Source organism: Acomys minous (assembly GCF_964271855.1).
Source record: "Acomys minous genome assembly, chromosome: 12".
Classification (NCBI taxonomy): Eukaryota; Metazoa; Chordata; class Mammalia; order Rodentia; family Muridae; genus Acomys; species Acomys minous.
In genome coordinates this window covers 66,912,842-66,925,247 of record NC_140493.1, presented here as the reverse complement: position 1 = coordinate 66,925,247, position 12,406 = coordinate 66,912,842, and the positions used below count along the sequence as shown (strand labels likewise).

The window sequence follows — 12,406 nt, the reverse complement described above, 5'->3', positions numbered from 1 at the left end:
CCTAAGTTTCTTTCTTTTCTTTTCAATATATTTTATTAATTTATTCATATTATATCTCAATTGTTATCCCACCCTTTGTATCCTCCCATTCTTCCCTCTCTCCTGTTTTCTCATTATTCCCCTCCACAATGACTGTGTATGAGGGGGACCTCTTTTCCCCTGTACATGCTCATAGTGTTTCAAGTCTCTTCTTGGTAGCCTGCTACCCTTCCTCTGAGTGCCACTAGCCCTCCCCATCCAGGGGACATGGTCAAATATGGGACACCAGAGTTTGTGTGAAAGTCAGACCCCACTCTCCACTCAACTGTGGAGAATGTCCTGTCCATTGGCTAGATCTGAGTAGGAGTTAGAAGTTTACTGCACATATTGCCCTTGGCTGGTGCCATAGTTTGAGCAGGACCCCTGGGCCCAGATCCACCCATCATAATGTTCTTGTAGGCTTCCAGGACCCTCTGGATCCTTCTATTTACCCATTCTCCCATGCTTCTCTTATCTAGAGTCCCAGCAGGATGTCCTCCCCTCTGACCCACTTTACTGGTAAGTTAAGACTTTAATGGGACATGCCCCTTGGGCTAGTATCCAGATATAAGTGAGTATATACCATTTGAGTCTTTCTGCTTCTGGGTTAGCTCAATCATTATGATCATTTCTAGTTCAATCCATTTGTCCACAAATTTTGGGAATTCCTTGTTTTAAACAGCCGAGTAGTATTCCATAGTGTATATGTACCACCGTTTCTTTATCCATTCTTCTACTGAGGGACCCTTAGGCTGTTTCCATGTTCTGGCTATTATGAATAAGGCTGCTATGAACATGGTAGAGAAAATGTTCTTGTTGTGTGCTCGAGCATCTTCTGAGTATATTCCAAGGAGTGGAATAGCTGGGTCTTGATGAAGCCCTATTCCCAGTTTTCTGAGATAGTGCCAGATAGATTTCCAAAGTGGCTGTACTAGTTTGCATTCCCACCAGCAATGAGGGAGTGTTCCTTTCTTTTCACATCCTCGCCAGCATGTGGTGTCGCTTGAATTTTTGATCTTAGCCATTCTGATGGGTGTAAGATGGAATCTCAGAGTTGTTTTGATTTGCATTTCCCTGATGATTAAGGAGGTTGAGCATTTCTTTACGTGTTTCTCAGCCATTTGATATTCCTATGTTGAGAATTCTGTTTAGTTCTGAGCCTCATTTCTTTCTTTTTTTATTATTTCTAACATTCTTTATTTGTCTAGATCCAAGTTTCTAGTCTGAATAATGCTCTTCTGTCTACAGAACTTCTGTTAGTTAGCAGTTTCAGTATAGGCTTTGTAGTATCAAGTTTGATCAGTTTCTTTCTTTTTTTTACTTTATTAATTTATTCTTGTTACATCTCAATGGTTATCCCATCCCTTGTATCCTCCCATTCTTCCCTCCCTCCCATTTTCCCCTTATTCCCCTCCCCTATGACTGTTCCTGAGAGGGATTACCTCCCCCTGTATATGTTCATAGGGTATCAAGTCTCTTCTTGGTAACCTGCTGTCCTTCCTCTGAGTGCCACCAGGTCTCCCCCTCCAGGGGACATGGTCAAAGTTGAGCTGAACCTCATTTCTTAATTGGGTTATTTGGTTTGGTGGTGTTTAATTTCTTGAGTTCTTTATATATTTTGGATATTAGACCTTTGTCAGATGCAGGGTTGGTGAAGATCTTTTCCCAGTCTTTAGATTTTTGCTTTGTTCAGTTGACAGTGTCTCCTACCTTACATAAGCTTCTCAGCCTCATGAGGTCCCATTTTTAAATTGTTGACCTTAAGGCCTGGGTTGTTGGTGTTCTGTTCAGGAAGTTGGCTCCTGTGCCAATGTGTTCCAGGCTCTTCCCCGCTTTTTTCTAACTGATTTAGTGTCTGGTTTTATGTTGAGGTCTTTGATCTACTTGGACTTGAGATTTGTGCATGGTGACAAATATGAGTCCAATTGCATTTTTTTCACATGTAGACATCCAGTTAAACCAGCACCATTTGTTGAAGATGCTATCCTTTTTCCATTGAATAGATTTGGCTTCTTTGTCAAAATCAAGTGACCATATGTATGTGGGTTTATTTCTGGGTCTTCATTTCAATCTCACTGATCAACCAGCCTATTGCTCTGCCAATACCATGTTGTTTTAATTACTGTTGCTTTATAGCACAGCTTGAGATCAGGTATGGATATTCCTCTGGACAATCTTTTATTGTAGAAGATTGTTTTAGCTATTTTGGGGATTTTGTTTTTCCATATGAAGTTGAGAATTGGTCTTTCAATGTTTTTTAAACATTGTGTAGGTTTTTGATAGAGATTGTTTAACAAGGTTAGGTAAACATGATTCCAAGCAAAGCATGACATGTTATTCCCCAGCCACCACAACCTCATGGCCATATCATAATGCACAATGTATTTAACCTTTAGCAGTCTTAACACTGCTTAAAAGCCAAAAGCCATTTCTGAGACTCAACTGAATCTTGTAAGTACAATCCACTCTCCAGAAAAAGAAAAAGAAAAACACAAAAGAAAGAAAGCCCCATACCCCTCAAAATGAGAAAAATACATACCTCCAATATATAATGGAATAGAAAGTTCATTATCATTTCAAAGTAGAGGAATGAGTACAGAAATGATGGCTAGAACAAGAAAAAAAAGAGAAAATTCCAAATTCTGTATCTCCATGTCTGGTGTCTGGGGCTTTACTTTCAAAGGAATTAGATAGTTCTGTCCCTCCAGCTGTTATGCTTGGAACATACATCTCTCTTTGGTCTGTTTCTACTTGTTATATACAGTTTTTGTTGGCTAATGTCTCATAGTTCTGGCATCATCAACACATGAGGATCTCTGCCAAAACTCAGGACTCAGTTTTACACTCTACCCAGTGACCTCATATAATCTCTTGTCCTCTCAGAGCCTTAATTCACTTGCTGCCTGTCCTTGGTAGCTCTCTGAAACAATGGAAGAACGAGTTCTTCACTATCAAATCTTTCATGCATCTATGACAGCCTCCTGAAGATTGAACAACCAACTTCAGCTCTCATCTTGGGCTGGAGCCTGGCCTTTGGAATCACCATTATGCTCACTTTTACAAGTTGGAAGCTTATCTGGGGTGTGTATTGCCATGGGGTCATTCTTTACTTTGTTCCAGTTCAGAGAAGGCCTTTCCTTAGCTGAAATAATAATTTCTTTAAGATATGCTCACTCTTGATGCAACTTGATGGGCTGAGATGGGTAGGTAAAAGGAGGCTCCAAATTCTGAATGGTAGGGTCAGGTAGGGGCATATGGGGAAGCAGGAGGGAGGGTGGGACCTGGAGGAGATGAAGGAGAGGGCTACTCTTATGATGTAAAGTGAATAAATAATTTAATTAAATGAAATAATAATCTTTTAAATACTGCATGCTTTTTTGCCAGCACATGCCTTGGCTGTAACACTGAGCTTAAGAGGGTTCTTTTTTCTTTCAAAACTGGACCTTTTGTACATTTTTTGCCCAAACCACTTTTTCATGTAAACCTACATAAGTGTTATCTATATATCCTTTCCATAGACAAAATATTTTGCAATCATGTAATATTCTCTATGAAAAAAATTAGCCCATCAATTTAAAAATTGCCCTGAACCGTGTTTTCTGGACAGTGCCAAAGTCAGGTAGCTTCTCTGCCATATTATCCCACAAATGGCCCCTAGTCCAGCTGTTAAGACTGTTTTCTCTTGAAACTTCCTGAGCTGTGTCTCCAGAGCATTTGTTTCTCTCAACATGAATGTCTTCTAGATTGTTTTCTTTTTTTGAGCTTGACTTTTTAGCATTCAACCATTTTTCTAGTCTAAAGTTACTTTCATATGACTCAAGCAAAAACAAAAACAGCAACTAAAATCATTGGTCTGGAATTTCATATATATATATATATATGTATAGATATATTTTTGTTTTTGTGATAAGAAAACGTGTCCAAGTCAAATTTTCATAAGGATTTTTTGTACAGATTTGTTAGCCCAGGTAAGTTGGTAGGAAATGATATCATAAATCATGACATGTAATAAATGACAGAGGTCAGATTTGGGAAGAACATGAAGAGTCTAAGGTTCTTCACAATGAAATTTAACAACTACAGGACCCCAACTAAAACTGTCATCTGGGCAGATGAGAAGAGCTGCAGGGAGCTCTGAAGGAAGGTCAAAGATTCCCATGGACATAAGGAGCTAGCAGTGGATATAAGGTTAAAAAAAATGGGTAGGTTTTGTTTGTATAAGAAGATGCAGCAGGAAACAAGAATGCATTGTTGCTGGAAGTCTTCTCCATGCCATAGCAATGCTAAGAGTTTACGAAGTCTAGTCTAGTCTATCTCTTCTGCTAAAATACAAGACAGGAGAGGAAATTTAAGAATCAGACAGTCCTTCCTCATACACAGGTGCCAATCTTTACACTGTGTGGGATGGGAGGTTGTGGAGCTACATTTTTCATGTGTAAACAAGTCAGATTACTTTCTCTACTTCCTTTTATTATAAAGAATAAAATAAATATATCTATAAGGTTTTAAATTCAAAATCACAAAAAGACAAATGAAAAACCCAAAAGTATTACAAGTAACCATAAATAAGAGTAGCATCCTTACACACTGAACTATCAGACTCTAGTTCCTTTCCTCATTAATGGAGAAAAATTATAACCCTTGGGCATAAGATAATTCCCAGGAAAATATGAAATAAAAAGGCGAGGTGACTTTGTTACAAAAATTGACTTAGGGCAAGGGCATCTTAGAAAAGATTAGGTAAAATGAAAAAAAAATAGGATGTGGAGAACACTTAGACACAAAATTGTGTGCACTTTTCTATAGGATGAAATATGTGGGAGACATTAGCAAGTATCTGGAGGGTGAGATGCCTGAGTGTTGATTTATATTGAAATCAGTTTCTGAAGCATATTTAAAAATGATGCCACAGACAACGCAGATTTCTGAACACAATGATAAAATCTCAGGGCTTATTTTAATGATGTATGGAAGGGAGATGTCATTTAGAAAAACATAACATGAGAGTCTATGTGCAGTTGTTTTCTATGATGTCATTTAGAAAACTGTAGCACAAGAGTTCTTATACTGTAGTTTCATAGAATCACAAGGGCATGGAGGCACAGTAAGATTCATAGTAAAAAATGAGATTCACATATTGAGCCATTATATAGAATGTTCCTTTAATAGTAATTCCCATCATAGGGAAAGGTTAAGAAATGCTAATATTATTATCAATACATGTACTTGATTATTTTCTAAAAACATCTGAAGGATGACTTTCACAGTCAGAAGAGAGTTTTCTTTTGAAGCATTCTTTTTAGGGATCCCTTTATATCTCTGTTCCTAAGGCTATAGATGAAGGGGTTCAGCATGGGAGTCACCACTGTGTACATCATGGCCATGACAGTGTCCTTCAGAGTAGAGTTATTAGCTGATGGACATAAGTAGAGGCCAATAATTGTCCCATAGAACAGAGACACCACAGACAGGTGGGAACCACAAGTGGAGAAGACCTTGCAGATGCCTCGAGTTGAAGGGACCTTGAGGATGGAGGAGACAATTCGTGCATAAGACACTATGATGAGTAGAAATGGAATGGTAACAACAAGCCCTCCTATGATCAATACCACCCACTCATTAATGTGAATATCAGAGCAGGCCAGCTTCAGGAGAGCAGACAGGTCACAGAAAAAGTGGGGGATCATATTGTTTTGACAGAAAGACAATCTAGTTAAGAGCAAAGTGTGCAGCATGGCATGGCATGTGGTCAGCACCCAGGACAGCACCACCAGACTCACACAGAGCTTGGGGCTCATGATGCTGGTGTAATGAAGGGGAAAGCAGATGGCCACATAGCGGTCATAGGCCATGGCTACCAGGAGAAAACTCTCAAGGTCTCCAAAAAACAGGAAAAAGTACATTTGTGCCAGGCAGCCTGCATAGGAGATGGAAGTGTCCTGGCTCTGCATGTTCTGCAGCAACTTGGGCATTGTGACAGAGGAAAAGCAGAGGTCAGAGAATGACAAGTTGCTGAGAAAGAAGTACATGGGTGTGTGGAGATGGGAGTCCAGGTGAATGAGGACAATGGTGATGAGGTTCCCCAGGACGGTGGTGAGGTACATGGCCAGGAACAGGGCATAGAACAGGAGCTGGTGCTCTGGGGGAATGGGCAGGCCCAGGAGGAGGAACTGGGAGCTGACAGTCTGGTTGTCTTCAGGCATGCTCTTTCTGTAATATCTGTAAGGAGAATAGTAGGATACTTCTAAACATCACATAAAAATGAACATAGATTCAACCAAGTGCTCTGCAATAATTAATTTCACAATTATCATATATATATATATATATATATATATATATATATATATATATATATATTCCAAATAGAGCTAGAATTTCTAATGCCATTAATGACTTAATTCTCTGGGTTCTTATACATGTTTCTGTATTCCATCCTTTAAATCCTACTCTCATCTGAGGCACAAAATGTTTTGGATTCTTTCTTACTTGTAAGTTTGGTTATGTGCCCTCAGTGATTATGATTTGTCCCACCTGTCAGATTCTTGCATCTCAATATTCCCATAGCCTCATTGTAAACTGTCTAGTTTATTTATATATCTGCAACAATGAAAACTTAATGTAGTTGAATGGTTTAGATCACCATTTCAAGCTTGATTTCTATTTTGTCCCACAGAACTCTGATTGCTAAGAGGGAATTATTTTTCCCTAGAATATGCGGCAGGTATTGCATACCAGATTCCAAATAAAACTCTAACCTTCAGTCTGTTTAATCTTCCTTCCCATTATCTTTTGGTCTCTAATATCAGTAAAAAGAATCTGTAATCAAAGCAGTAACATCAGAGATTTGTTTCCATTCATTTGTTTCTTTCACTGTCTACATCCCACACAAAATATGTTATAGATGCTGAACTTAATTTTACTTTAATCTTTGTTCTAAATATTTCTATCCTAGACAAGGGTATCATCTCTCTTGGACTCTTGAAGCTACATCTCTGTTAACCTCCCTGATTCTGAATCTCTGTACTCTCCTCAAACAACTTTCTATGATCTTTACATCTGAAGTGAAAATTCAATTATCTTTCCTTGCTGAATGAATTGTTTGGTGCATTCTCAGTACTTGGATGATGAAATCTAAATTTATTTCAGTGGCACACTGTGCCCAAATCTTCCCTAACTCCTTTATCTCCTTGTTCACACAAATACTCTTGCATTCTATTTTCCAACAATGCTGGACTTTAGGGTATAACTTCTGAAGCTCTGGATTTCACACCTGTTAGTCTGTCTGCCTAGTAATTTGTCCTTTTTTACTTCAACTCACTTGGATTTCAATTTATCCTTCAGGTATAGTACATGTTGTATTCTAAGAAAAAGTTCCAAATCTGTCTAGAGTAGGTGAGAGCCCTGCTGCCATTTCCCCACCATGTCTGATCTACGTCCTAAAGCACTCAATGCCTAGTCAGCTGCTAATAACTGGTTTCCAGCAGACTGTAAACTCCATTCAGGAAAGGCACATCTGTCTCCATGCTTCAGAAGGGACATTTTGCTTCCTGACTGTATTTACCCAATATGTCTTCAATATTGTTACCTGCCTTTTGCACTAGGAAATGCACACATGTTTTTTTTAAAGACATTAATAGTGTTTAAAGACTGGTCCATTAAATTAGAATATCTACCACTATTAATTTTATTCTGACAAGAATTTCTATCATTAATTCTTTATCCCCCCAGCTCTGATTTTCTGTTATGATTTTTGCAAACATGAACACTATCATAAAGCTTAATGTATGATAATTACTCATGTTAACAATTCCAATGATAACCTAAATATCTTTATATTTCAATACATGTGATATCATTCATACCTTGAAATATGCTAAGAACAAACTGGTGGTAGTTTTAATAAGTGCGGGTATATTTCTACACTAGTCTGTGTGAGCTCCTTCTGCAATATGCATACCCCAAATGCTCATTAATTTATGTGTTAACTCAGTCTGGCCACACTGTTAGTTTTGTACACATTTCACAATTTAGTTAACATTTACCTCAGTACACTTTGAATCCATCAGATTACCTGGCATAATGTGTTCAGCTTCAAATACAGAACTGATGGTGTTAACAGAAAACTCTGCAGTCGGCTAAGGAAGAGAGGACTATGCAGCTAAGTGCCTTTAGTTTCCAGCCTGTAGTTCCAGGTCTGCCCTGGATATCAGCTTCCATATGCACACTTATACGTGGATATGGTGTGGATGCTTTGGATTTCTGTAATATTCTGACATTGATAAAGTTCACTATATTTTCACTCTGAAAATTGAAGCATAAAGACTTCAAGGAAGACCAACTGCAGAGGTCTCTCACGTAAAATGTTTACTTAATTTTTATTAGTAGATTTTACATTTCAAAGTTTTCTGCCAATATTAAGGGAAGGAATATATATATATTCCTGGATTTTACACCTGTTAGTCCTTCTGCCTAGCAATTTCTCCTTTTTTGCTTCAACTCACTTGGATTACAATTTATCCTTCAGGTACAGTACATGTTGCATTCTAAGAAAAATCCCTCAAATCTGTCTAGAATAGATGAGAGCCCTGCTACCATTTCCCCACCATGTCTGATCTATCTATCTATCTATCTATCTATCTATCTATCTATCTATCTATCTATCTATCTAGAAAATGCACACACACTCTGTCAGAAGTTTGCTCTCCTTGTAAAGGAGAGGCTAACAGCTCTAGTACTAAGTGTGACTAGGACTCACAGACAAGGGACTTCATTTGCAAATGCCTCATGAAGAACAACAGCTTCATATCTCCAAAGCCCAACAAATGCCAAGTTCCCTGCATTTTACCTAATGATCATTTAAGATGGTGCCTCTAAAATTCATTGTGAGTGAGAACTCTCACCAGGCTATTTTCTGGAAATGTTGACATCACCCTTAAATTAATGTATTACATTTTTAATTCACACCTAGAGAAAGTGTGTTACTGCGGTAAATAGACTGAACTACCTTTTGATTTATAGGTCAGTAGGTTCTTCAGAAAAATTGAAGAGCATTCTTGAGAGAAGGCCTATCCAAAAAATTTCCCTTCATATTGTTTTAAATCTCTTTCATATTATTTTAAAATAAAAAAGTAAAATTTTTTTGCCTCAAAACTACATGTATTACATAGCCATTGTTGCACTGAAGTGATAGAGTCTGGTAAGAATATAGCATGCCATGATATTAATGAACATTATCATCAACAAATATATCTGGAGAAAAGTAGTTAACAAGTAGAAGTTTAGAACACTTCAAAGACAGAGGTATAGAATAGAGAGTTTATCACATGTAAAACTCAGCACTGCAGAACATCATAAAATCTGGGGAAACTAGGTCTTTAGGCTAGAAGAACAATAAAAAGTCAGTCAACATTTTTCTAACTCACCTAGGATATCTTCACTCAGCTCTAGGACCCCAGCCTGAGATCCTATTCCCTTATTAATTGCAGGCTAGTGAAGTAATGCTCTCTGTTCATAATCTGTGTACTATCCCTGCTCACATCTCCCACTATACTCATTCCTGTACCTAAGGGAAACTGTTCTCAGGAGTCTGGATCCTGGAATAACTTAATAAATATGCACTAATTAGTCAGAACATTTCTAGGAGCAATTTAGAGTCCTGAAATAATGAGTGACACATCCTTGATCATATCTGGTTCTATTTAGTGGAAGAAGGTAATGGCATGAAACTCATGGATGGATGTGTAGTCACTGGTTCCAATGGAGACTGGCATGAATCTTTCATGCCTAGCACATACTTTATGGAGTCTTCAAAGTGCAGTTGAAGATTCCTAAAGTACTTAAACACAATACTATGAGCTAATCATAATGTATTAGAAGTATGGTAATTCACATTAGAACCAGATTTTGTGGTAGCATATACCATGAGAAGCACCTGCTTTGGAAAGATTCACAAATTACCCACCATCAATACAGCACACCTTGCTACAAGGAGGTTTTAGGAGAGATGCACATGGTCCTAACAAAAATCAGGTGTATGAGTCAGTTTTGTATATAAGTCAATAAATTAAAAAAATAAGTCCTTTAAATCATGTTCAATTATTTGTCAAGCAAATATCTTTTAAAAGCCTATGGCTACTTATCTCTCTAGGTGAAATGTAACAGTCTGTCCAATCATCATAGCCACAAAACCATAGATGACATTAGTAACTTATGTTTTCAGTGCCTTTCCTTGTGGTTGGTTCTAATCCTCTGGTTCAGATGATGTAGAGTTGATTTATACAGTTTTATGTTAAAAAATTTTTATTCCTAGGGAATTTATATATTTATTGGTCTTACAATCATTATATAATTACATATTGCATTAACATATTTGTGCATGAAAATAATATGCAATGGCCCTAAGTTCTCCAATAATCCAAGTTCCAAGACTTCCTGTAGTAATGAGTATCATTTATCCCACATAGAATGACAACCCTGCTCTTTGTATAGTATTTTACAGAGATATTAAGCATTCGTTGTAATAGGATTCCTCAAACTTATGTGTTGAAGGCTTTGTTCCAAATGCAGTTTTCAGTGGGCTTTACAGACATGATGTAATCTAATTTTGATTCAGTCAGTGGATCCATCCAGTGATGACTAATAATATGATGATATTATGGAGAGATTGAAGAAATTATTTGCAGGAAGTAGACCAAAAGACTATTTTTGAAGAGTACTCTTTTTATTTTGCACAATTTCTCTTTGCTTCCTGGTTGCCATGAAGTGAAGAGTTTAGTTCTCCCAAGTGGGCATGGACAAAAAACCTCTGACACCATGTCTAGAATAATATTTTCCTCCTTTAAGTAGTTTATTTCATTTCTTTAATCAAAGAAGTGCAAAACTAACAAAAGGAGCAGACATGGCTGAATGATACCTTCAACTTTGACATTGCTGAAAATGTTGCTACATTCCCCAGCAGAAGAGCACACACTTTGGGAACCATGTATACTTTGTACACTACTGTAAGTTCCCTGTCCCAAAAGTTATTTTATCCACCGTAGCAGACCCCATTATATCCTTTAATTAGGTGAACTTAACAGCACCTCCATTCCATCTTTCTGAATATGCTTTTGAATTTTTGCACTGTGACCTCTCTGCATCACAGAGAAAGATATCATAGGAGACTTTTCTAACACTCATTCAAATAGTAAATTATATTGTCCATCTTGATAGAATTATTTTAGACAGTAAGGTGGACTAGAGTTTTTTTTATGCGTATTGATTTTCCCACAAAATTGGATGTCTTTAGCATCAATTAGTATGGAGCAACCGATAGCTTTGGGAATGCTTGTGTCATTTGCAGGTTTCTATGGTGCTATTTTGACACATTACCTTGGATTAGATGTAACCTATTCCTGGCACTATAAATTTCTCTACAAACTGATGGTAATGCCCCATTGCTGAAAACACCAACACATCTCACAATCAAGTTGGTGTCTACTTGTTAAAGTTGGTTACTCAACTTTGTTGGTTACAAAAAAGTTGGTTACTCCTACTGAATATGTTCATGGTACTGGAAGGTATTCTGCAAAGTACTAGAGGAGAAATATAAACACTAACTCAGCTATAAGCTCTTTGATCTACAATGGTGACATGTTTACATGGTGTACTGATGCAAATGTGGCACAAAAGTTGTGAGAGTAACTCTCCATTATGTGATTGTTTTTGTTTGTTTGTTTGACACAATATAATATAATAAGGTAAAACAAAACAATATAAAACAAAAAACAGAAAAGAGCCCCAAGAACAGACACAAGAATCAGGGACCTACTCATTTACATACTCAAGAATTCCACTAAAATGCTAAGCAGAAAGCTATCGTATGTACACAGAAGACCTGGTACAGACATTGTTTTCCTTGTGCTTGCTGATTAAGGCTCTGTGAGTTCATATAAGCTTTGCTCATTTGATTCAAAGGGCCTTGTTTTCCTGGTATCTCCCATCCCCTCTGGTTCTTACACTCTTTCTGCTTCCTTTTCCTCAGAGTTCCATGAGTTCTGAGGGGAAGGACTTGTTGGAGACATCTCATTAAACTGTGTGCTCCAAGGATTCTCTCAGTGTATTGCCTGTCTGTGGGTGTCAGCACCTGTTCCATTCTCAGCAGAAAGAAGCTTCTTATTATCAATGATGATGACTGAATAAGGCACTGGTCTATGAATATAAGCATATCATTATGAGCCATTTTATTGTCACTTTGTTTTTATTTTTTAGACCAGCAATATTTGGTTTTACTATAAGACTCTGGGCTATCTAGTTTCTGGTTCTTGGTCATCCAATCAGTATTGGGTATGAGTTCCATCTCACAGAGTGCACTTTAAATCAAATCAGATATTGGTTGTGTACTCCT

The 12,406-nt window shown here is 37.5% G+C and overlaps 1 protein-coding gene across 1 annotated transcript; it reads right to left on the bottom strand.

Annotated features, from left to right (window-relative positions):
• Window positions 1-5,285: 5,285 nt before the first annotated feature.
• On the bottom strand, window positions 5,286-6,221 carry LOC311578376 (olfactory receptor 1468-like; the record flags this gene model as incomplete). Its single annotated transcript, XM_084748209.1, has 1 exon — window positions 5,286-6,221. The coding sequence occupies one exon, from the start codon at window positions 6,219-6,221 to the stop codon at window positions 5,286-5,288; it is 936 nt and encodes a 311-aa protein (XP_084604335.1).
• Between the last annotated feature and the right edge of the window lie 6,185 nt (window positions 6,222-12,406).